Source organism: Geotrypetes seraphini, chromosome 11 (genome assembly GCF_902459505.1).
Source record: "Geotrypetes seraphini chromosome 11, aGeoSer1.1, whole genome shotgun sequence".
Taxonomy (NCBI): domain Eukaryota; kingdom Metazoa; phylum Chordata; class Amphibia; order Gymnophiona; family Dermophiidae; genus Geotrypetes; species Geotrypetes seraphini.
This window is the reverse complement of record NC_047094.1, coordinates 105,913,426-105,938,638: the sequence shown is the minus strand read 5'-3', so window position 1 is coordinate 105,938,638 and position 25,213 is coordinate 105,913,426. Positions and strand designations below refer to the sequence as shown.

General features: G+C 41.7%; 1 protein-coding gene across 5 annotated transcripts in view; it reads right to left on the bottom strand.

Moving 5' to 3' along the window:
* Positions 1-25,213, bottom strand: part of ZNF217 (zinc finger protein 217) — a 74,253-nt gene that overhangs the window by 46,826 nt on the left and 2,214 nt on the right. For all 5 annotated transcript variants that reach the window (XM_033914899.1, XM_033914895.1, XM_033914896.1 and 2 more), the window contains exon 2: positions 1,404-3,248. In XM_033914899.1, the coding sequence (XP_033770790.1) occupies positions 1,404-2,961 (1,558 nt within the window). In that variant the 5' untranslated portion in view covers positions 2,962-3,248. The remainder of the gene's footprint in view (positions 1-1,403; positions 3,249-25,213) is intronic.

Genomic DNA, 25,213 nt, shown 5'->3' with positions numbered 1-25,213 from the left:
GCACTCCGAGAATTTGCACACATTGTTTATGTCTGATCTGTGCCTAATTTAGGCACGGATTTATACAAGGCTCAGTTGGTATAAAAGTAAGGCACTGATCACAGGGCTAAGCGCTGCTCTATAAAACAATGCCCAACTCCAAGCACCATATATAAAATAGCACTTTTTTAGAATTTAATCCGCGTGTTACCAAAAAAAAACCCCTAAAAAATAAAAAAGAAGGTTTCAGGAGTTCCCTTTACTAAGTTGCATTAAAAAATGGACTAAGCAAACTCCCTCATGTGGCCTTTCCCCGTGTACTATGCCCATTTCAAGCATGGCTGTTTATTTGTTTCGTTTTTGGCCACACGCTAAATATTAGCATTAGCGTGTAGCCATTAAAAATACACAGGCGTACTTAGGCCCAAATTCTGTAACCGGCCCCTATTTTGGAGGCGCCCAACTAGATAAGTGCCTATCTAAATTAAATAAGCTCAATTAAGCTTATTAATCAGCAATAATTACAATTCTGTAACAAGACACCTCAAAATATTTAGGTGGCCTTCAAAAAAATAGGCGTGGCTACATGTTAGGCGCCTTGTTACAGAAATCACTGCTCTTAAGCGTGCTTAAGCGCTCCCATGGCCGCCTAAATTTTAGTTGTGCCTTGAGCTGGTCTATTTATTGGGCGCCTCCAAAATAGGTGCCGCTCAGCTTGATTCACTAAACAGCAGCCAATTTTACTCGAATCACGCTGAACAGTGTCTATTTCGGCGCCTAACTTTTGGGCGCTTCTTATAAAATTTACCCCATACTGCCTCCTATTTAGGAGGCACTAAGGGCCCCCACATTACGGAAGCCCCCTACAGTTAGTGCAGTATACAAGCTGACTGGCACATTAATTACCATGCACTTGCCACACACAAGACAGATGGCAAAGCTAGTGTGTCCTGAATTAGGCTATTTAAGCTGTGTTAAGCAAACATTAGCAATTAACATCTCTTAGTTAAAAAAAAAAGGCCCCTTAGATTTCTCTCAGAATCAACACTTCTGTTTTGTCTTATCACAACATTTCTTATTCTAATACTTTCATTGAAAAAAAATGAGACATGGATGGCTGTCAGGGGCCCAACCACTCTTCCACATGTTGACGGTCCCTTAGAAAATACCCCCAATAGAGGTTTTTTTTAAAAAAAGAGCTCTTTTCCAAAGGCATTTTTCAATCATTGCACATAGAAACCAAACAGCAGGACTTCTCAAAACTGTCCTAACCCCTCAAATAGTTGGTTTTCGGGAGATCTACAATGAAAATGCATAATGTGGGACCCTGAATTTCTCATGCATATTCCCTAAGGTTGCAGATTATCAGGTCTGGGTTGGGAAAGTCTGTCAAAGAGAACACTTGCTTAAAATGAGCTTCCTACCTGAATGAAGATTCTCTCCTTGGAGCCCATCTTCTGATCCATCTTCAGATAACTCTTCAACTTTGTCTGTTAGTCCACCATCTTCTAAAGGTATCATTAAATCAGACAAGCTTCTTCTATGCAATTTCCCCTCAATTGTACTGTTGGGAAACTCTGGATCACTCCTCCTGTCTCTCTTATGCACTCTTGAGTGAAGGACCAGCTGGTGGTATGTTCTAAAGGCTTTACCGCACTCTGAACAATGTGTTGGTTTCTCTTTATTTTTTGGTAATTTCTGATCTCCCTCCACAGAAATCAATTCACTACTAACACATTTAGGCTTTTCTTTCTCCTGTAAGATACTTGTGATTTCTATACAACTGTTACTTTTGTTTGTTTTAGTTTTCCCAGTAGTATCTGTGTCGCAAACTTGAACATGTTTTTCTGCATTCCAAATTTCATTTAATTCTTCTTTATCAGAACCAGAATCATCATTATCTGTACTTCCATCCTGTCCCGGTTCTTTAACCTGTTCACGACTAATGGCAACTTTGCCTTTAGTAGAAAGCTGCCATGCTTGGTACGTATTGAATGGATCCAGCTCTATAATCCATTTTCCACGTGGCTTTGATTTTTTTACATTCTCTGGCGTCACAGGTCTTAGGTTTAGAAACTGCAAAAATTCTTCTCTCTGAGACAACTTTCCTTCTTTGGCTGCATCAATGGCTTTTGGATTCTCTCCACTACAAACTGATTCTTTGGTGTGTATTTTACTGTGCTCCATTAAACTTTCTTTATTTGCAAATAGAAACCCACAAATCATGCACATTTTGTAAGGAGAAACCAAGTTTCCAGGTATATGTTCCTGTACTACCTCGTTTATGGTTACAGGACATTCAAAACCTGGTTGAAGTTTGTGTTTAGACCCTGTCTTACCTGTGTGTGTTCTCATGTGATTTTTGAGGAACCAAGGTTCTTTAAATCTTCGTCCACATATGTTACACCAGTAAGTAAAGGAGTGTTTGTGTTTCTTCATATGGGTCTCAAGATCTAGAGTCTCAATGAATGTCTCTCCACAAACTTCGCAACTGAAATCTTCTATATTGTCCTTTCTATTGACTTCCTGTGAAGGAATAGCTACCATTTGACTTTTATCAAGAGGACTAAGATACTCTGCTTCGACACGAAGAACAGCAGGTTCACAAAGTGTGGGTCTATGCTGGGTTAAGACATGTCTTCCAAGATCTTCATGGTGTTTGAAGACTTGATCACAAAACATACAATCCAAAGGCATACATCCCTCTGCTTGCATTAAAAATTTGTCTGGAATATTTGAATGGGAAATTGTATTTGTACCTTTAATCAGTATAGATGAATCTGTATTTATCATCTGAGCACCAACTGTATTTGCTATACCATCAAGTCCATCCATGTACGCTAAAAGGGGTTGAGTTGGCATTTTTCCTACAGTATACTTTTCTTGAGCTTTGTGAGTTTTGATGTGGAGTTTCAATTGTCTTTTTTGAAAGACTTTACATTCACAGTAAGGACAAGGGTACAGTTTTTCACTTTTTTGCATGCGATATGCTGCGCTTGGACTCCTGTAGGAAATTATAATTCAGAACAAAAGTATTTGCATTTTTTTTTCAAGTATCTGTTCTCATTACTCTTTACAAACAGTAATGTTACATGAGTATTTGTCCAATAGTAATCCAAGGCATATAATTTTTGTTGTTGATATTCAGATTTTCTTCAGACTTGATTTAAAAGCTCATCTGAGGACTTAAGTTGATGCACAGGTGGTTAAGACATTCCTGATGGACAACATGTAAATCCCAGCAAAGGACCTGCAGATAACTTTGACATCTAGAAAAAAAATAAAATGAAGTCAGTATAAAAGCAAAAGCGAGCTATTGCGAACTGCTTAAAGGCAATTGAAAATCAAATGTTATGCTTAAGTTTAAGATAATCCACACATGTAGAACATACAACAGCTCCTTCTGGAAAGGCCTAGAAGCCTGTCCCACACTTACAACTCCAACGTAAAGAATACAAGTATTTTAGAAATTATCTGTTCAAGCTACTAAAAATCAGTTAACCATTTAATAGCAATTTCAAATTAGAAATTTTCATTTACTCCAAAATTGCAAAGATAATATCCACCAATAACTGCAGGGTAAAAATTCAGACAATCCAATCTGCAAAATGAACAGAACCCCCCCCCCCCCAAACAAATTGTGCTTAAGACTTTGAAAGACCTTAGTGTATATCTTCACTTTGAACAGGGAGAAAGTTAAACCTTAAATTCTGACAGAAATGAGTGGAGGAAGGAAGTTATTTTCATTGCTTGAGACCACAGCTACTGGCAAAGTTTACAGCATACAACTGAAGGATGCCAGAAAAAAATCCCAAAAGTACTGGCACATAGGCTCTTGCCCAGGGCCATCATAGTAATGATCTAAGATTCTAAGTAGATGCTAAAGCAGTGGGCTCCTTTTACGAATAGAACACGCTAAAATGCCACACATGCTAGCCGCTACCGCCTCCTCTTGAGCAGGCGGTAGTTTTTCGACTAGCGCGCATGCGCGCGCTAATCTGGTGCGTGCATTAAAAACACTTTGTAAAAGGAGCCCAGTGTCTCTCAAACTTTTTGCCATGGCACAGTGGTATGCCCCGAAGAGATTCCAGGTGTGCCACGAGATATTCTAGAATTTTACTTTGATTTTAAAAATTCCCTTCGTAAGTATTCACTAGAATAGATGACATGTATGTTGCATACACAAGGGTCTGTCAATGTTATGAGCATCTGTGGGTATAAGGATACAACCACCCAGACAAGCATCATTCTTTGACATGATTGGTCTTTGAAAACTAACAGCAAGTAATTTTTTATTTTTTTTTAAATGCAATAGTTCTTCTAAGTTGAGCAACAAAGCAATCGAGGCTTTGTTACCATTTGGATCATCTTATCTTTGTGAACTTGGATTTTCAGCTCTAACAGAATTTTAATAGAAAAATAAAGAATGACTGTAGATGGCGGATGATGAAATGTGTGTTTGCTTGTCGACTATCAAGCTGCGTTTTGAGTTAATTTGCACTCAAAAACAAGCACATCCATCGCACTGATTCACAATTCTATTCTATCTACTTTAGTTTCACCATTGTTACAATTACCCATATATAGCTTAAAGAACTTTAAATAAATAACTCTCAAATTTAAAATTGCAAAACCAACAAAAAAAAAAAATCTTCATTTTAATTATAAATGTGCCATGAAAAACATTTGCTCCATTTAGTGTGCCGGAGCTAAACAAGTTTGGAACACTGCTCTAGACACTGTGGTCCCCTAATTCTATAACCTTAAGCCTAAATTTAAGCACCAATTGTGTACTAAGATTATAGAATACTAGCACTTGTGTACTTGCACGAATGTTAACATTCACATACACAAAAGTGTTAACCCAGCAGTATTCTATGTGTGCAAATCACAAAGGGCCAAATTCAACAAACAGTGCCCATATGTGGGCGCTGAAAAAAAAATACTGGACGCCAGTTCTTCAGTAGTCCCAAGCCTCTCCCTCTGTGTTTGGAATAATCATATCCTAGATATTTTATATTGTCCAATCTTATCTCCAACTTTGTTCCAAGGTTTAATTCAAGTTCCATTAATCCTGTTCCACAGGAAACACAAATCCACGTTGCCAAGATACCACAGGCTGGCTCCTACGGTAAACTACAACGCAGCAAAAAGCTAACTTGGGGTTCCTTTTACTAAGCCGCGTTAGGGCTCTAACGCGCGGAATAGCGTGCGCTAGACCTTAATGCCAGCATTAAGCTGGCGTTAGTTCTAGAAGCGTAGCACGCGGTAATTTCCTGCGTGTGCTAAAAACGCTAGCGCACTTTAGTAAAAGGAGCCCTTAGTAACTAGCACCTTAATAACTAGTCCCCTTAAATTAGGATTTCAAAAAGGTGTTATGCTGCATTTCACTGAAAAAAAGCAAAGACACCGTATTCTCAATATCACTTGTCATTAGGCAATTTCTTTGATTTTCTAGGTAACTTCAACTTTGCTTCTCTTTCAAGAGAGCTTTGGTTAATGTATTATTCAACAAAACACACTAAAGAAAAGCATCTGAGCCACCCTGTTGCATGCAAGTAGAAGCAGAAATTTTTAATTTAAAAGTTATTGCAAAACAAGGTTTTATGCAACCCAAAAAATACAGTTTGAGCGTCTGTTTTGTGAAAACAACATTTAGACACCCCTTTTACTAAACCGCGCTAGCGGTTTTTAGCGCCAGGAGCCGCACTGAATGCCCCGCGCTACTCCCGACGCTCATAGGAACTCTGAGTGTCAGGAGTAGCACGCAGCATTCAGCGTGGCTCCCAGCGCTAAAAAACACTGGCACGGTTTCGTAAAAGGGGACTTTAAAAAGGCAATTGCATGACCAAGAAATCCAAGCCTTAAGGGTCCAATTCAGTAGGATTTTCCCCAGCCCACCTTACACACAGAGAATGAGAGTAGAGGTCTGCACGGGAATGAGGATCGCGGGAGTCCCACGGAAACCCCCTAACCCACGGGGACCCCCCCTCTGGCCCACGGGATTCCCTCGGGGACCCCTGTCTAGCCAACAGGACTCCCACGGGGATGGAAGGCTTTGGAAGCAGGGTTCGTCCATATAATATAATGGACACTTCAGCCTTAGTAAAAGAGGGGGTTTATAAGTTAATTACCCGAACAGAAAACAAAAAGGGTTCCACCAAAGAGATTCCACAAGGAAAACAGCAGCGCAAACACAAAAGAAACTGTGGAATTGATGATCCTGTCAGAAGAAATTGCTGCCTTTTATGGGGACGGGCGGGAATGGAGGTAATTCCTTGCGGGGATGAGTGAGGACGGAGAGGATCCTGGCGGGGATGAGCGGGGATGGGTGGGATTTCTGTCCCCGCGCAACTCTCTAAATGAGAGAAGCCAGAAAATCAGTAGCATTAAACAAAAGGACTGCTCTTAAGATTAATGGAATTATTTAATATTAAATGTTATCAAAGCTCATTTCCTCTTTTGTATTAAATTCAGAAATAACAGTAATCAAGGTATCACACTACAGGAAAAATGTGCTTCACTAAAATTGCAAGTTTAAAACCCAACTTTTTTTGCTTACTGGCATTAAGATTTTCCTTTTAAATGCAAACACAGTTTTATATTTTCTTCAGTTTCCCAGGTTACTTTGACCTCACGAGGTCGTATTAGGCCTGCCTACCAGCAAACTATTCAAGTTTCCATTGTTATGCTTTACCTAAGTATGCTAAGTCATTATGTTTCATTTAGATGGGGAATGACTGAAATATGCATTTGTCAATCTTCAAAACAAAGAATACATTCATATTTTTGATGGCTCACCACAGTGTACAGTATTTGCTAACAATTCCTCATCACTGTTCCACAAAAAGAATACACTTAAAATATGTATGATGCATCCTATTTTTAATTCAACAATAAATACAAATATGACTTCAAGCTTGCAACAGAAGGTTAAGCTAAGAGCTAGTGGGGGAAAAATAGATTTAACAACTCACAGCTACCATGCGATTCAGATGTAAGCTTAAAGTTTTGTTTACAAAAAGTAAGTTTACATTACAACCAATAGTGTGAAATGTTACCATATATGCTCAAATATAAACTCATCTGAATATAATCCAAGGTAACTTTTTTTCTAAAAAAGGAGGAAAAAAGGTTAACTCGAATATAAACCAAGGGTTTATATTCAAGTGCCCTTCCAGACTCTACACCCACTTCCTCTCCCTCGCCTGACAAGCTCTGTAACATATCCCCCCTTCCCGATGCCTTGCAGGCCTGCCCCGGGCCTGCCATAAGCCCTTGTGGTTCAGCAGAGAGCTGGGACAGGAGGGATCTCTCCCGCCTTCTGAACCAGCCAATTAGGAAACATCCCACCTCCCCAGACCTCTAGAAAACCTACCTTGAAAGCCCTGGTGGTCCAGCGGTGAACCAGGGTAGAAGCAATCTTCCTACGCTCCAGCCCCATGCAGAACCGTTACCTAAAATGGCTGCTGTGAGTTCTCGCGGTAACTTCATGGAGTTCCCATGGTCTTGCAAAGATTGCAACGAGAACTCGTGACAGCCATTTTCGGTAACGTCATCATGAAATAGGGGGATCAGGACGGGACTTTTTACCCATTTCGCAGACCCACAGTGGTTCACCAGCCCCGGAGGACATGGATGGGGCTAAACTCAAAGCTCCCGCCCCTCCTTCGCATGCGTTGTGGCATACAGTACACAGATGCTCCTCCGCCAAAGAACCAGCACAATTTTTGCAAGAAGCAGTGTCGTCACACTCTAAGGAGTCCATCCCAGTTGATTAACATAAAAAATCAAAGAGTTTTGAGGCATCTAGAGGCTTGGGGGGGGGGGGGGGGGGCAGATTGATTGAAATCCAAGATGGCCACCACCACCAAAAACGGCCCGTAGAGACTTAACTGAAAATTCAAAAACAGTAAAAAGGGGGTTTTGGAGACGGGAGACCTAAACCCTAACCTCAGAAACTCTTAAATTTCAGATTTTCTGACCCACTCTGATATTCACATAGGAAAGAATGCAATTCTGTGGAGATGCTTGCCTATCAGCTATTTCAGTGCAGCTGGAAAGGAGGAAAGGACTTTCTGCCTCAGGTGTGTTTCCAAACCTAACTGCAAACCAAGAAATCTTCAGACTGCTATTCGGACCAACCCCAACTGAGACCTCCATCCCCACAGGACCACGCAGAACAATGAGTGTGGACAAACAAAGCAGCTGGCGCCCTGGTACCTTGAGGATTGTTACACAGGATGCCCACAGTCTGTGCTCAAGCCATTGAGATATTCAGAAGGTGAGTTAGCTCCCAGGGGAATAGACCCAGAGCCCTAAAGTCTCACAGCAGGCCGACTACCCAGGTCCACCTTCAGAGCTGAATTTGGCTCAACAGTCCTTTCTCAGGCAGAGGATCCCTAAGAATGGGGTTGCAGGGCACGAAAGCCTCAGAAAAACAAACTTAAGGCTGAAAAGAAAAGGAAAACTAAGCAGCATAAGGAACTTTTATCAAAAGCTTTCTGAAATCTAGATACACTACATTAACCTCTATAGCAACCTCTATAGCAAGATATTGCCACAATCTATGTCCTTAGGGAGACCAAAGCTAGATTTTGTCCAAAACAGTTTGCAAAAAAAGGAAATTATCTGGCACCAAAGCCCTCAATGGAAGTACAGTTGGCCCACCGTATCCACAGGGATTGGTTCCAGGACCCCCCTCCCCCCGAATACCAAAATCCGTAGATGCCAAGTCTTTGTTCCCTCCCTACCTCCAACACTGCACAGTCTGCCAGCTCTGTGTATCAGGTTTCCTGCCCCCAGAATACCTTGGCATCATGTCTGTGGCCCTGCTGGCTCCCTGCAGCAACAGCCAAACTCAAGAGCTGTAGCCTGCCCCAGGCCTCTCCCTCTGACCCGGCCCACCCAGGAAGTTGCGCCAGAAGGAACAGGCCAGGTCAGAGGGTGAGGCCCGTGATAGGGCGCAGCCCCTGAGTTTGGCAGCTGTTGTTGCTGGAGGGGCCCAATAGGACCGAAGAAATGATGCCAAGGTACACCAGGGCGGGGAACCTGATACAGAGAGCTTCAGTCTGGTCTGCAGTTAGTTGAATCCGTGGATATCAAATCTGTGGATATGGAGGGCCAACTGTACTCAATGCTCCTCATACCATTGTTCAAAAACTTGATAATCATACATAAGCCAACAGAGTTTTTTTCCTTTCTGGAACATAGGAGTGCCTATGACTTGAACATAACTTATCTTACTATTGGTTCTTGAGAAGACGAGACAATGAAAGACAGAATGACACACATTCAGTATCTGTATCGCTCCCTACACTAACAGCCCCAGGCCCTTGCATCTCCTGAAGGATTAATGACTCTTTTTGCCAGTAAACTCCTGAGATCTCCATACAAGGATCCTCTTAGCCAATCCTGTGCTACAGAATTGGGTGGCAATGAGTCTCGATCCTCTGGATTACTTGCTCCAGTAATGGCCATGGGAGACACACAGCAGTTTCCCTCAAGACTATGGCTGGACCAGTGCATTGGTTCCCTACACACAATTGCATCTTCAACTGAAAAACCTTGATAAGTCTGTGAGAAATCCATCTCCAGAATCCCCCAATTCCACTCTACATCCACAAGACTCCATTATCCTGGACTAGGGCATGTCTGTTCAAATAATCCATGCGAACATTCTGTACTCTAGCCACATGAGTTGCCAGCAAACTCAAAAGATGTCATTCTGCCCAATTTATCAGACACGACCTTTTGTAAAACTCCTTTGCTCTTGTTCCTCCTTGTCAATTTGTACAGACCACTGCTGTGGCATTGTCTGAGTGGAAGCACACTGCTTTGATCTAGATCAAAAGGATGAAGGCCAGTGGTACTAGACAAATGGTTCTCACATCCAAACAAATGACAGGCCACTAGCAACCACTGAACCCTAAACAGTTGTCCCCAATAGTGTCTTCCCCCACTCTGAGATTGTAGTTGGTGCTAGTCACAACAGATGATGGAGTCTCCAGTCTCATTCTTTTGTCCAGATTCAAAGACCAGAGCCACCACACCCTACTGCTTCTTGTTTCTCCCACAAGGGCAGAACTTGCTTCTAATTCTGACTGTTTGGAGATCACCTCAAGAGAAGAACTCTCTACACTTATGAACCCTGGCCTAGGGGGCTAGAGTCAAGGTGGCCGCCATGGAATCTAGAATGTGAAAACAATTTTATATCATCTATTCAATAAGTCCAAAATAATGTCTGATCTAGCAGCTCAAGACATCGTTCTCTGGTGAGAAACACAAGCCCCTTCTGTGTGTTGAAAACAAAGCCCCCAGATACTCTGGATTATACCACCATCAATTTGCTTTTGGCTAAATTGACTACCAAATCTAGTTCTTCCAGGTACTATTTCACTCAGATCAATCAATCTTCCAAATAGGGATGGACTAAGATGCTGTCTTGTTTTTAAACTACAATGGCTGCGTGATCTTTGAAAAGATTCTTGGAGCAGTAGGTAGACCACGTCAGAGTGCAAAATTGAAAATACCTACTTATTTTGATATTTATTTATTTATTTAGTCCTCCCAAAGGAACTCAGAATGGGTTACAAATCAGGCACTCAAGCATTTTGCTTATCTGTCGCAGCGGGCTCCCAGTCTTGCCTAATTTACCTGGGGCAGCGGAGGAATACAAGGGACCACTGAAAAGTTCTCAGCCCAATTAAGAAGAGAATGATATGGAGCCATGAAACTTGCAAGTTATTTCACTGATCTGAGGTAATTTGGGTCCACTTTAGTCATCCCCCTCACTATAAGGGCTGGAGCATGAACCCAGAAACCCTCATCAAGTGTTCTCTGCTCTAAGGGGGGTGGGGGAAGGGAAAGGAATCTCACAACCTTTTCTGGCTACCCCAAAAGAGCTGCCCTGAGATAAGTTATCTTCCGTGTTATAGGCCAGGAAGAGTCAATAGCTTACATCTCAGATTCCTGATCATGGCCCCTGGACAACTGACCATGCAGCAAACTTAAACTATCTCCTCATACAGCTATCTGTACTTAATGAAGCATGCACTTGTATTTATCACATTTCGCATGCAATTAGTTCTCATTATCTAAATATGGCAACATACAGAATCATACAATGTTGCATCAATTTAAAAAAAGGTTCTATATAACTCTAAATGCCTTATTTAAGAATCTACTTAAGATACCACAAAATGAGCTGCATAAAACGTATTTGCATCTGAGAAGGAAAAAAATGCCCCATCAGAACAGCAATATATTAACCATTTTTGCTAGGCTTAATACACAACTTACATATTATAAATTAAAAACTATATTTTAGGTGTTTTCCCACTTAGCTGTGAAACATCGTTCACTGGAATCTCTTAAAGCAGTGATCTCCAAATTGTGAGCCCCAAAGCCCTCCATTGCAGCCCACAAATAGATAGCTGAAATGCTCTTAAGATCCTGTAAATGTGTAACTTTCAATCTTGCCCAGTGTGGCGCAGTGGTTAAAGCTATAGCCTCGGCACCCTCAGGTTGTGGGTTCAAATCCACACTGCTCCTTGTGACCCTGGGCAAGTCACTTAATCTCTCCATTGCCCCAAGTGCATTAGTTTGAGAGCCCATCGGGACAGACAGGGAAAAATGCTTCAATACCTGAATAAATAATTCTGAGCTCCCCTAAGAGAACGGCATAGAAAATTGAATAAATAAATATAACTCACTTCAAACAATTTTAAGTGTCTAATGGAATTTTCTACTGTTGATAATTCAAACTAAAAGTTTTTTGATATATACCCTTGAAGTACTGCAGAATCAATTTTAGTATTAATTGATAATGTTGAATACCCAGTCTCAACAAGCAGGCCAAGGCATAAGAATTGCCACTGCTGAGTCAGACCAGAGGTCCATTGTACACTGCAGAACGCTCACGCAGCGGCCCTTGGTCAAAGACCAGCACCCTACTGAGACTAGCCCTACCTGCATACGTTCTGGTTCAGCAGGAACTTGTCTAACTTTGTCTTGAATCCCTGGAGGGTGTTTTCCCTACGACAGACTCCGGAAGAGCGTTCCAGTTCTCTACCACTCTCTGGGTGAAGAAGAACTTCCTTACGTTTGTACGGAATCTAACCCCTTTTAACTTTAGAGAGTGCCCTCTCGTTCTCCCTACCTTGGAGAGGGTGAACAACCTGTCCTTATCTACTAAGTCTATTCCCTTCAATACCTTGAATGTTTCGATCATGTCCTCTCTCAATCTCCTCTGCTCAAGGGAAAAGAGGCTCAGTTTCTCTAGTCTTTCACTGTACGGCAACTCCTCCAGCCCCTTAACCATCTTAGTCGCTCTTCTCTGGACCCTTTCGAGTAGCAGTTTACATAATTAGTAGTTTGTGCAAGCTTGAAATCTTCTGGTGGTCCCCCAAGAGCTCTCTCGTATTCACAATGCAGTCCTTTATATGAAAAGGTTGGCGACTACTGTCCTATAGATCTGAGCTCAGTTATGCATAAGCAATAAGGTGGTTTCCCACTAGGGTGCATGATAAAAATTCCTAATACATATGACATGTAGTGAGCAGATACGCCAGTTGTTATTTTAGTTGTCTCCTTTAACTTTTTAAAAGCAAGCCACTGCATGGTTGCTATGAGCCCTTTCCCACCAACTAAGGAAAAGAAATGCCATGTTTCAGATTATACGGAAGGATGAGTTCAGTGGGAAAACGAAACCTACCTTTTAAAAGGGAAACTGTTTTAGTTGGACTATTAGAGTAACACCTAAAATGTTTTAAAAAACTTTTTAGAATCTAACTCAAGCAGTATACAAGTCAATTTTATAATAAAAGAGAGGTATGCAATTTAAAGTAGCTTTGCCACACCTACTGACCAATTTTTTGTATTTCTACAAATCAAGTCTGGACAAGGCTGCATTTTCTGGACTCCCCCCATAAAAAGCCTTCTAGAAATATATTTCCCGTCACTCTCTTGTGAGCTTGTTAGTTCAGGAGACTCAGGTTTGAACTTCTGAAATGACCCTAATTTGCTGAATTACATTAGCATTCAATTGTGATAAAAGGAAGCCTACTTTATTTTCCAAAACCTTTACTGCACACATTTGGCCTCCTGTTGCCCTGCTCTTTGTGGCTTCAACCTTCCCCCTTTATAATCCAAGTTGGGTAAAATATATATATTAAAAAAAAAACCCAACCCCTCCCCACACTACGTTCACTAGATCTGAAAAAGTTTAACACATCAGTGATTTCTTAGATGTATTTTCAAAGTAGGCTGTGTGCCCCTATAAAAAGCTTAAATATGTCCATCTATCTGAACTTCTGAACTATGACTAAACCTTGAGATTAAAACAATGCTTTCTAACTTTTCAGCTATTATACCAAATAAAACTGAATTGTAGTCCTTTATTCCTTATTATTTAAAGAGTCTTAAATTTAGAAATCTGGGGGAAAACATTAACTGCGCTTCCATTTTTCAAAATCTTAGCAATAAAGTTTAAGGGTTCATTCCAGCTAAACATACAGTTAGGCCAATAGTGAACCAAAATATAATGCTGTTATGAGGAATTCATTAATTTCCTTTGTGTATCCTTTCTCCCCTCAACTCTAACTCAAGAGGTTTAAATTAAAGCCAGGCTCTGAAACTGCTAAGAGAACCCCTGCTGTTTGGCAGCTGTGATATAATGTGTCACTTAGGCTGTATTTGAAAGAATAGAAGGCTGACCCATTAACAGATTGTTAAAGGGGCAAGATAGAAAACTACATCTGAATGAAATGGGGAGAGGCCACAGATAAATATATAGCACTGCTACAATCCTTAATGTTTCTTAAAAAGGTGTTTCAAAATATAAGGTAAGAACATTAAAGAGTTGCCGTACTGGAACAGAGTAAAACATTAAGCAGTGGATTTCCCCAAGTCCATCTTACTAATGGCTTACGGACCTTTGTTTTAGGAAATTATCCAACCCTTTTTTAAACCCTGCTAAGCTGACCGCCTTTGCCACATTCTCCGGCATTGAATTACAGAGTTTAATTATACATTGAGTGAAGAAATATTTTCTCAGATTTGTTTTAAATCTATCACTTAGTAGCTTCATTGCATACCCCCTGCTGTGTAGTATAATTTTTATATTTTAAATGAGCAACATACATACATTCACATATCTGACCTTTATTTACCAGACTGTCCGATTCAAACCTATTACAGTTAAAGTTTTGGATCAGGTTTGTATACATGCCAAGTAATTCTTTAATGGAAACTCATTTCCTATCAGATACTGTGGTTTATTTCATACTATATTTAACCCCTCTTTTACAGAGCCTTGCTAGTGGCCGCAGTATGGTGAAAGCCCTGAAGCCTTTTAAATCTCTATGACTTTGGGACAGTTACCACAGTGGCAGCCACTAGCATGGCTTTGTAAAAGAGGGGGTTAGGGCATGAGCAAAATCTTTCAGGTGACTTATCGAAAGCAGTTACTCTCAAACCTGTCCCAAGGGACCTCCAGCCAATTACGTTTCAGGATATCCTTAATGAATATATATGAGAGATTAGCATGCCTGAAACCTCCATTATATGCAGATCTCTCATGTATATTCATTAAGGATATCCCCTGACTGGCTGGTGATCCCAAAGCCAGATTTGAGAACCATTGACCTAGGAGTACCTTTATTATCTTATCTCCGGAGAGCTCATAATCTTAAGAACTTTCCAGTGCCCCAAGTAAAGTAACTTGTCCAGGGTCACAAAGAACAGCAGATCTCAAGCCTGCTACTTTCACCATAGCAAGAGTCAGTCACTGTTAAATGTCTAAAGCAGGGATTCTCAATCTTGTCAGGAAATAGAGGATTAAACACAGAAGTACTCCCTCCTCCTCAAAACAGTACGACAGAACCTCACCCTACTTGTTAACATTCATATATCTATTATGGACTCATGCCTTGAGTTAATTAATAAAAGGGTGTGACCTAAAACCAAAATTAGTGATCAAGCCAGGATGTCACATTTTTGTAGTATCTAGCACAGAGGTGGACAGGCTTGGACCTTGAGGACCGGCCACAACCCAGTTGGATTTTCAGGATTTCCCCCGAAGAGTATGCATAAGATATATTTGCATACAGTGGAAGCAATGTATTGAAATAGATCTCATGCATATTTCCTAGGGAAATCCAGAAAACCTGACTGGGTTGTGGCCCTCGAGGCCCAAGGTTGCCCACCCCTTATCTAACAAACAACACAAACAATAAAAACAGAGCTGAAGAAACGCTCCGAGCACAAAAAAGTCCCGAAAAAGGGACTAAAACACTGAATAAAATAAGAAAAAAGGGAGAGAACAGAAACACTCCTTCGGGCATGCATGCAGAAAGAAAAAACTGCAGACGGTGCTAGAGCTCCCAGTGAAGTACAGGAGAGTCAAAGAAAAAATCCGGAGCGGATTCCTTCGGCATATGGCACGCGGCCATCAGGTTATAACCCACTTGTCTAGAATATCTCATCTATTGCACTGGAATAAGATTTAAAAACCACTTTAACCAGGTTCGATCCAGTAAACCAGGTTCAATGAATCCTGGAGATGAAAAGCAAAGGCAGAGAAAACAAAAATAATGAGAGATGACAAGAAGTGAAAGCAGAGAAAAAACAGAGCGGATGAGGAGCAGATCCAAGATTTTGAAGCTTCAGCAATTTTTCAAGTGCAACCAGTGTAAAACATTTCTGGGGGTTTGGAGGGAGGGGGGGAGAGTTTGGAAGCTTAGTGGACACACCTAACAGACTTCCTCAGTAGTCAAAACAGATAAAGAAGCAGCAAATATACATAGAGGAAATATGGGATTTTAAGTAAATAAAAAGGACTTCAAATTAGTAGCTATAGGAAGAAAAAGTTTTAAGATACGTGGGAGAGGAGCACTGAAACTGAAATGTCAGCTTTTTGCAGAATCAGGAAAAGGAATGGAGAAGAACTGGATCAAGGATGGAACAGGTGAAGATTAGTGTGAAAAGTCATTTTTGGATACATTTGGTAGTTAAATAATAATGCATCCAAGGAAAGGAATTCAAGGAGTTAAGAATTTTAGCAGCTCTCTGGCGTTTAAATTTCCCCAATTATAGAATGAACTTCCCCTAATTTTGAGGTGTCCCAGTTCCTTCCAACTCTTCCGAAAACTTTTAAAAACTTTTTCATTCGCTAAACATTTTGAAAACTAACTCTCTTGTATTTCAGTTTACTTTATTTTTTTTTAATTTATTGTTAACCGCGTCGAGCTTCCTCTGTTTGAAGATCCGGTATATAAAGTTAAATTTTAGTTTAGTTTAGAAAAAGAATATGTAATTTGGAAATCAGTAGAACAGTGGTCTTTGGTTCCTCAAGGATATTCCTGCAAAGAGGTAAGGGTCCATAAAAAAAAAAAAAAGAGCCCCGAGGGACCCCCAACTATTAAGGTTAAGCAGAATGATATACTAGCTATCTTCCTATCAAGATATTAAAAGCATTTGGAGGAAAAAAAAATAAAAAAACCACGAAATAATGGAAAAGGTAGGCAGGTAGAAACTTAGGTGTGGCCCATGAGGTGGGCTAGATCACTTTTCACTGAGTGGCACAGATAGACTGGTAGTTGTGAAGAGCCTCGACAGAATCACCAAAGTAGGACCAGACAAACACCTCCATGACGGAAATAAAAGTCTAAGCGCAAGAGTCATGAGGAAGAGAAGCCACCAACTAGGGAACACCTAGCTTAGCCTCCGCGTGTGCGGGTCGCCGGACTAGATGGACTTAAGGTCTGACCCGGTGAAGGCATTTCTTATCTATATAATAAAACCGTAGGCGGCGCAAGCGCAGTCTTATCGGCGTGCTTCCATGATCCGTAGGTCTGTGGCCGCCAAGAGTGCAGCATGCCCCGCGCTTACTACGGCCCCACGCGCAGCTGAGTTCGGCACGGCGGTTTCCCCAGATAGGGGAAGTCGAACAACTCACTCCCGACGCGCAGCTGAGTTCGGCACGGCGATTTCCCCGGTTTCCCCAGATAGGGGAAGCCGAACTGCTCACTCCCGCCTCATGGTCCTGCCGCCGCTCCTGTTCACAGCGGCCTGCACATCGACGACTCCCCCCCCCCCTGGGGCTGCCTAAAGAAAAAAAGTTTCACGGTGCTTGGCCCGCCAAAAAATTTCTGCCGTTGCCGAAATTTGCCCCACCGTTCCTTCCCTTCCTCCATCAGGTACAGTTCAGCTCCGCTAAAAGGAGCTGCTTTGAAATTGGAGCCCTGCCGCCACCGTAACACGTTTCCTCTGCCGCGGTCCCATATGTCAGAGAAGGGGCGGGACGAAGGCAGAGGGGAACGTGCTACGGCAGTGGCAGGCCTCCGATTTCGACGCGGCTCCTTTTAACATTGGTGGATTCACTGCACCTGATGGAGGGAGGGAAGGAAAGGTGGTTGTGCACTGTTGAGCCCCTCTTTGCACTCAGACCCTCTCCTAACTGCTCCCTCCTGTCTCAGACCACTGGGGGGAGGTGCCTGTCTTCAGCTGCAGGGATGGAGGGAGGGAAGAAGAAAGAAGGGGCCCTGGCAAGCGAGTTATCAAAAGCCAACCATAGCCTGGGAACCCTACATGGTATGAATAATGACCAGACAACAAAAGGTAAGAAAAATAATTTTATTTTCTGTTTTGTGATTACAATATGTCAGATTTGAAATGTGTCTTGAGGGAGGCTGCCGCCGCAGCTTTGGACAGAGGGGTACCATTTTCGTGGGAGCTGGCCTTCGGAGAGGCTTGGGACGCGGGGACGGATGCAGGAAGGGCTGCCGCTGCGAAGGGCTTTGGTGGGGGAGCCAGCCAGACCGCGAGTGTGGGCCGTTGTAAGCGCGGATTGGTCAAGGAGCCGCCGTTGCCGAGGCTTTGAAATTGCTCTCCCACTGTCACTCCCTCCCGTCCCGGCTCTGCCTCTGCCCCTGCCCAGGTTCAAAAGCAGGAGAGGCGGTCATCTAGCACCCGTTAATCTAACGGGCTTAAACACTAGTGTTCTAATATATCATCAAATGGAATCTTTATTGGGTCTGGACTCAACATGGCAAGTGTTTCGGCACCTAAGAGACTTTTTCAAGAGTCAACCACTTGCCTTTATTACACTCGATGGTTATGCAATGAATAATATGCAAATTTTGTAAAATGTTATGCAGCACAAATTTAAAAAAAAAAAAATATTTAGCCGTGAAAAACGTCAAAACGGCAGAGCAAAACACTAGACAGTGTGTGTGAAAGCCAACAGGAAGGATAGAAAAGTTTGAGGCTGGCTACTACCAAAAATCTTTAGCTTGCTGCTAATGTATCCAGATACACACTCATGTCATCCTCTCCTTAAATCACTTCATTGGCTCCCTATCTGCCTTCGCATACAATTGCCCTCAATATCTCTCCTCTCTCCTTATACACCTACCAGAGAACGCCGTTCCTTAGATAATCTGCTCTTAGCTGTACCCTTCTCCTCCACTGCCAGTTCCAGACTTCGTTCCTTTTATCTAGCTGCCCCCTATGCCTGGAATAAATTACCCAAGTTTGTTCGCCATGCTCCTTGCTTTCCTTGTTGAAAAGCAGACTGAAAACCCACCTTTTTGACATAGCCTTCAATCCATAACCCTACTGGCCACCAACCCAGCCAGATTAACCGTTCCCCTTAACTATATCCGTGACACCCTGTTTGTCTGTCCTGTCTGTTTAGATTGTAAGTTATTTCAAGTAGAGACTATCTCCTTTTTGTGACTCCGTACAGCACTTACGTCTGGTAGCACTATAGAAATAATAGTAGTAGCAATATATGTAAAACTAGTCATGAAGCATAAAGTAGTAGTAAGATTTAAGACAAAAAAAACCAAACATTCCCAACACGATAATGGTCATAAGTTGTGCACACTTCGTATTGTTAAATATGCCAACAAATACTATTAATTCTTACATATTAATGTTTATAAGACACTAAGGGGCCTTTTTACTAAGGAGTGACGATGTTCCTAAATGGACTTTATTTGAAAGGGTCAAAGTTCCAAAGGTACATTGAAATCATCCACATAAAATAATTCCATCTACATAAAAATAAATCATCCACATAAGAGCCTTAAAGGTCCTAGTCCACTAGGGACACAGGACCCAACACGGTCCGCGTTTGGACAAAAAGTCTTCTTCAGGGGTCCCTATAAAGGTGAGTATGTGGGAAACAACTGTGTGCAAGCAGTGTTCACCACACAATTGTTTCCCATGTACTCACCTTTATAGGACCCCCCAGGGATCCCTGAAGAAGACTTTTTGTCGAAACGCGGACCGTGTTGGGTCCTGTATCCCTAGCGGACTAGGTCCTTTAAGGCTCTTATGTGGATGATTTATTTTTATGTGGATGAAATTATTTTATGTGGATGATTTCAGTGTACCTTTGGAACTTTGACACTTTCAAATAAAGTCCATTTAGGAACATCGTCACTCCACAGAGTTTTTTTTGTTTTCTCTGGATTTTCCTCTTTGTGGATATTTTGGAGTCAATTCCTTTTGTTTTTTGCCTTTTTACTAAGCTCAGATAATATTGTACCGAAAAAGGGCCTTTTCTATGTGCTAAGCTCATTTCTAGTATAGCCATCAAAAAGGGTGGGTTTTTTTTCCTATTTGTTGCATTTCTTGCCTTGCACTGTTAGCGTTTGCATGGCCATTAAAATATATATAAACACGGAAACACTTACCATTTCCTATTTATGAAACTCTAAGGGCTCCCGTGATATGGACATACTAACCAGGCCGTGCGCTAGTTAATTACCTTATCCACTCTTATTCTTTGTTCCCCCCCACCAACATGCCCCTTCCAAAAAACAATTAAAAAATAATAATGTGCACTTAAAATGGTAAAACTTTGGGGTCCTTTTACTAAGGCGTGCGCGCTAAACGCTAATGCGTGCATTATATCCTATGGACGTATTGGTGTGCATTAGTGTTTAGTGCACGCTAATTTTAGCGTGCGCTAAATCAGCAACTGCACCTTAGTAAAAGGACTAGTATATTATTTTAACATGTCTTGCGTTGTGTGTGCATTTATGCCTGATACATCTTAGTCAAAGGGCCCTTAAAAGAACTGAACTGGAGAAAAATGTAAATTCAGCCCCTTTTGTGCATTTGTTACAATGCACCTAATATAAGCAGCCGTATAATTGTGATGAAAAAAAAGGGGAAGAGAAGAAACATAATGTTGCCAGAGGAAATGTAAAATACAATAATTGCTTTCTTAAAACAATAAAGTTTGTGCCACCTTGTACAGTTACTTCAAGACAAGGTGGAAAAAGGAGGTATTGATGCCCCTGGAGTCGGTCTAGAGCAGGGGTGTCTAACCTTTTGGCTTCCCTGGCCCGCATTGGCCCAAAAAAATGTTTCTGGGGCCACACAAACGCGCAAACCCTACAGCAAGACAGAGGAGGGAGCCGGCAAGACGGTAAACACCCGGGGGCAGCAGAGGAAAACACTGCATCACCCTCGACCGGGGCTGCATGCGGCCCTTGGGCCGCAGGTTAGACACCCCTGGTCTAGAGAAAGGCTACTAAAATGGTGTGTGGTCTTCGTCATAAGGTGTATAGGGGCAGACTTAAAGATCTCAATGTGTATACTTTGGAGGAAAGGCGGGAGGGGGAGATATGATAGAGATGTTTAAAGCCATGTGTGGACGAAGCAGGAGAGAAGGTGATTGCCCCGATACAGCCGTTGTTCGTCGAAACAAGAGCCTTGTTGGCGACATCCAGTTCCTTGTCTTTTGTCAGCGTGAGAAGTGCTATAGCAGGAAGATCTACTTGCTGCTGTTGTTGCCATCGGCAGAAGATAAGTGAACTGTTTTGTTATTTTTTCTGGCTCCCTGTGCAGTGGTGGCTTTGGTCCCGTTTGGAAAAGTTACATTTTGAAATGTGTGGAGTTCTCTTGCCTATGATACAGAGCAGGACTGGCTTAAGAACTCATTGGGTTGCCGTCCGTATATTGTTGATAAGTTGAGGCTTTTTCTCCACCTATTATAAATGCACTTTCATGGGGTATCTCCACCACTAGACTAATAACAATTTTTTGCTGATTGTATTTTTATTTTGTTATTGCGACTTGGATTCTTGAGAAATGTTTAAATACCTATGTGGCGTAAATGTGCATGAGTCGAGCCTCTTTCATTTGAAAGGAAGCTCTGGAATGAGAGGGCATAGGATGAAGTGATAAGAAGTGATAAACTCAGGAAAAATTCAAGGAAATATTTTTTACAAAAAGGGCAAGATGCATGGAACAGTCTCCTGGTAGAGGTGGTGGAGACAGAGACTGTGTCTGATTTCAAGAAAGCCTGGGATAGGCAAGTGGAATCTCTTAGAAAGAGGACGAGATAATGGTTACTGCGGATGGGCAGACCATTTGGCCTTTATCTGCCATCATGTTTCTAGGTGAACTAATATACTGTTTCATTTTTATAAACAACTATAACTATTTGCTAAAGAAATGCTAAAAGTGGCTTTATTGTGGGATACTTGACAACTAAAAATAAAAGAAAGAGGTCTTTAAAATTGGAGATTTTCTATTGTTAATGAGCCAGGCAATATTCAGACCATGGATGTGTGTGGAAGCCCACTAACCCCATCTAGCTTTCTCCCTCTGAAAGCTTGTTGTAGATGTGGAGGAAAAAAAACCCAACCTTGAGGCCTACCCAATAAGAATTTTACTGCAGGTACAAACTGGAGGAGAACACTTTTAAAGCTGAAGATATTGCAGCTTAATGCAGGACGTGTTGCTGCAAATTTAACGTGGCGGCTACTGAGGCCATTCCAGGCGCTGTGCTTGGATGTCGGACCAGAACTTAACTCTTAGCTCCGTTCAGTTGACAATCAATCACTAGGCGCTGTTTAGAGAATCACGCCAAGCAGCACCTAAGCATTCTTTTGTTCTTTCTTTACTGTTCTTCTTTTGCTTTCCTATTTTTTTTGCAGCGGTCTTTTCTTTTTCTGGTTTGTATATTTTGGATACCGTACGGTTGGCAAACCGAAGCGCGGTTAAAACTTTAATAAACATATAGTAGGTGTTCAAAATGCTTAGGAACACTCCGTTTAGGTCAAGGCTTTCTTGGCCTAAAGGAGTGCGCTTAAGGTCAATCCACACTCAAACTCTGCCCCTAACTTAGCCTACTTGCCACTAGACACTTTGGTGGAGACACCTACACCAAAGTTATTAGCACCTATCAAGTTAGGCACATACTGGCAAATTAATTTAGGGTTTGGTTTTTTGGGTTTTTTAAAATTACGATCTAGGCACCTAGCCGTAAACCTGAAGTCATAATGCCACTGTACAGAACCATGATGAGACCTCATCTGGAATACTGTGTGCAATTCTGGAGGCCACATTACCGTAAAGACGTGCTTAGAGTTGAGTCGGTTCAGCGGATGGCCACTAGGATGATCTCCAGGCTCAAGGGTCTCTCGTACGAAGAAAGACAAATTGCAGCTCTACACTCTAGAGGAACGCAGGGAAAGGGGGGACATGATTGAGACATTTAAATACATCACAGGACGTGTCGAGGTAGAAGACGACATCTTCTTTCTCAAAGGACCCTCAGTCACAAGGGGGCACCCGCTCAAACTCAGAGGAGGGAAATTTAATGGTGACACCAGGAGGTATTTCTTCACAGAAAGGGTAGTAGATCACTGGAACAAGCTTCCAGTGCAGGTGATAAAGGCCACCAGCGTGCTTGACTTTAAGAATAAATGGGACAACCATGTGGGATCCCTACAAGGGTCGTGTTAAGGAACTAGGTCACTAGCACTCAGACTTAATGGGGTGGGGTCATTAGAGTGGGCAGACTCGATGGGCTATAGCCCTTTTCTGCCGTCATCTTTCTATGTTTCTAACTGTAGACGCCTTTTATAGAATCGGGACCTTAGCACCTATCTAAGGGGCAATAAGTGGTCCCATGCTAACTAAAAGTGCCAGTTAACATCCAGCATTTTTATTGTGCTAACTAAAAAATGCCTTGCATGCCCATTTCCAACACAACGCAACCCCCAACGGAAAAAGCACTTAAACATGCCATTTACTGTGCAATAATTACGAACTACTGGTTTCTGGCCCAGAAATATCTAAGAAAAGGAACTATTTAAATAATTTATGGAGAATGTATAGTCGGGCAGACTGGATGGACCATTCGGGTCTTATCTGCCGTCATTTACTATGTTACTGTACAGCCTCTTGGGCCCTTAAGTGAGCAAGAAAATCTGAATTCAGTGGACTTGCAAATCAAAATTCTTGTTCCAGGAACCAATCCTCAATTATAAATTTTTATAACAAACTAAGAGGCCTTTTACTAAGCTGTCTTAGGCATTAATGTGTGCTTTAACACAGCTTAAAATGATGTATTGTGGGATGCGCTCAGGTATTCCGAGATAAGTGCCAAATGTGTCCACGCTAACTGTGCTTTAAAAAAATGTTTTCCTTTGAAGGGGTCATGTCTGGGGTAGAGAGTGGATGTTCCTGTATCAATCAGTTAGCACAGCCATATTACCGCACACTGACAGGTTAGCAGGAATAGCACGCAAGCTCTCACCCACCTACAAAACGGGTGATGGTAGGAGCACATACCATTTATTTTAAAAATGGTCACATGACCATTTTTATAGCTACAGCAAAAGTGACTTTAGTGTTGAGAGGAGGGGGAAGAACAGCAAGTCCTTGTACTATACAGGTGAAGCAAAATAAGCCCTTTAGGTAGAACTAAAGGTGAAGAAAAAAGAAAGAATTACCCTGCCTCCAACCCCCAAAAAGAAAATTTCAATGGTCTATTATAACAGGGGTTGGAGGCAGGGTAATTCTTCCATTTTTCTTCACCTTTAGTTCTACCTAAAGGGCTTATTTTGCTTCACCTGTATAGTACAAGGACTTGCTGTTCTTCCCCCTCCTCTCAGTGTATAGGAAAAACCTATGTAAGAACAAGTGTTAAGGCAACTTTTTTCTTCAGCTTAGGAAAAGGACCTCTAATTTGGATGCGATTTTCCTAATAAATTGAGAGGTCCTTTCACTAAACTGCCATTAAGTGCTGCACATTAAAAAGACTTATTGGGGGATATGCATTGGCATCCCATGGAAAAATGGCCATTTTGCGCATGCACACCGGTGCGCTAAAAATGTTTTTAATTTTCTGGGAAGGGGTGTGTTAGGGCATGATGGTGCTAATCATCACGTGGGGGCACTGCCGCGCACTAACCGATTAGCATGCAGTTAGCACAGGAGCCCTTACCGCCAACCAAATGGGTGGCGGTAAGGGCTCGCGTGGTAATTTATTTATTTTAATGACTGCGCACTAAATTGCGCAATTAGCACATGGTCATTAATTACAGAAATAGGAAAATTGGCCTCTTTCTGGCCACAGCTAAAGTGACTGAATAAGTGAATAAGATCAGTGGTAAGTGTGCGTTAGGGCACTTTTCCCACAGCTTTAGTAACAGGGCCCCTGAGTTAGGTACATAAGTTTACAAGGCCTCAGAAAATAAATAAGATTTATACTTGCGAGTCAATACCCCCCCAAAAAAACCAAACTAAAACAAAAAAACACCAAACACAAGTGAGAAGGAAAAATTCTACACAAGCATAGTGATCTAGGATATTAAAGAGAACACACCTTAAAGTTCTTAAAACACAGTAGCTAAACCAGTGCAAACCAGTGATAACCTATTTAACACTAAGAAAAAGAATTCTATTATTATTTTTTTTTATCTAGATAATTCATACTACGTAATTCTAAGAACATTCCCAAATCCTTAAGCAGATATGTTTACACAGCTTAAACCTAATGATTCAAAAAAACAGAGGTAAGGCCTTGTTGCAGCACTGGAGGGCAGCTTTTGTCACCCCTGCCTCTTTTGTTGTGTTTAATCTCATGTCCAGTCCTTCAGCCAACTCGAGGCATAATTGAATCAACCTAAACTAAATAAGATCTGCTGTTTAGTACTGCTGATTCAGCAAGATCTTTTAACTATCCACCTTTATCTAGGAAAATGAAATCAGACTCTCAGTGCAATATAGTCAATAGTTTCCCCTGTCCAAAAGCTAACCAAAGCAATAGCACACTGAACAGCCACGCTTGTAGCCACCGTATTAAAATGCAGAGTGGAAATTATTTCATCTTTGGAAAGTTAACTAATGATTCAGGACCAAAACCCAAGCTTTAAGATGAACTTTTAAAATAAGTTGATCAAACTTTTAAATTTATGGGTAA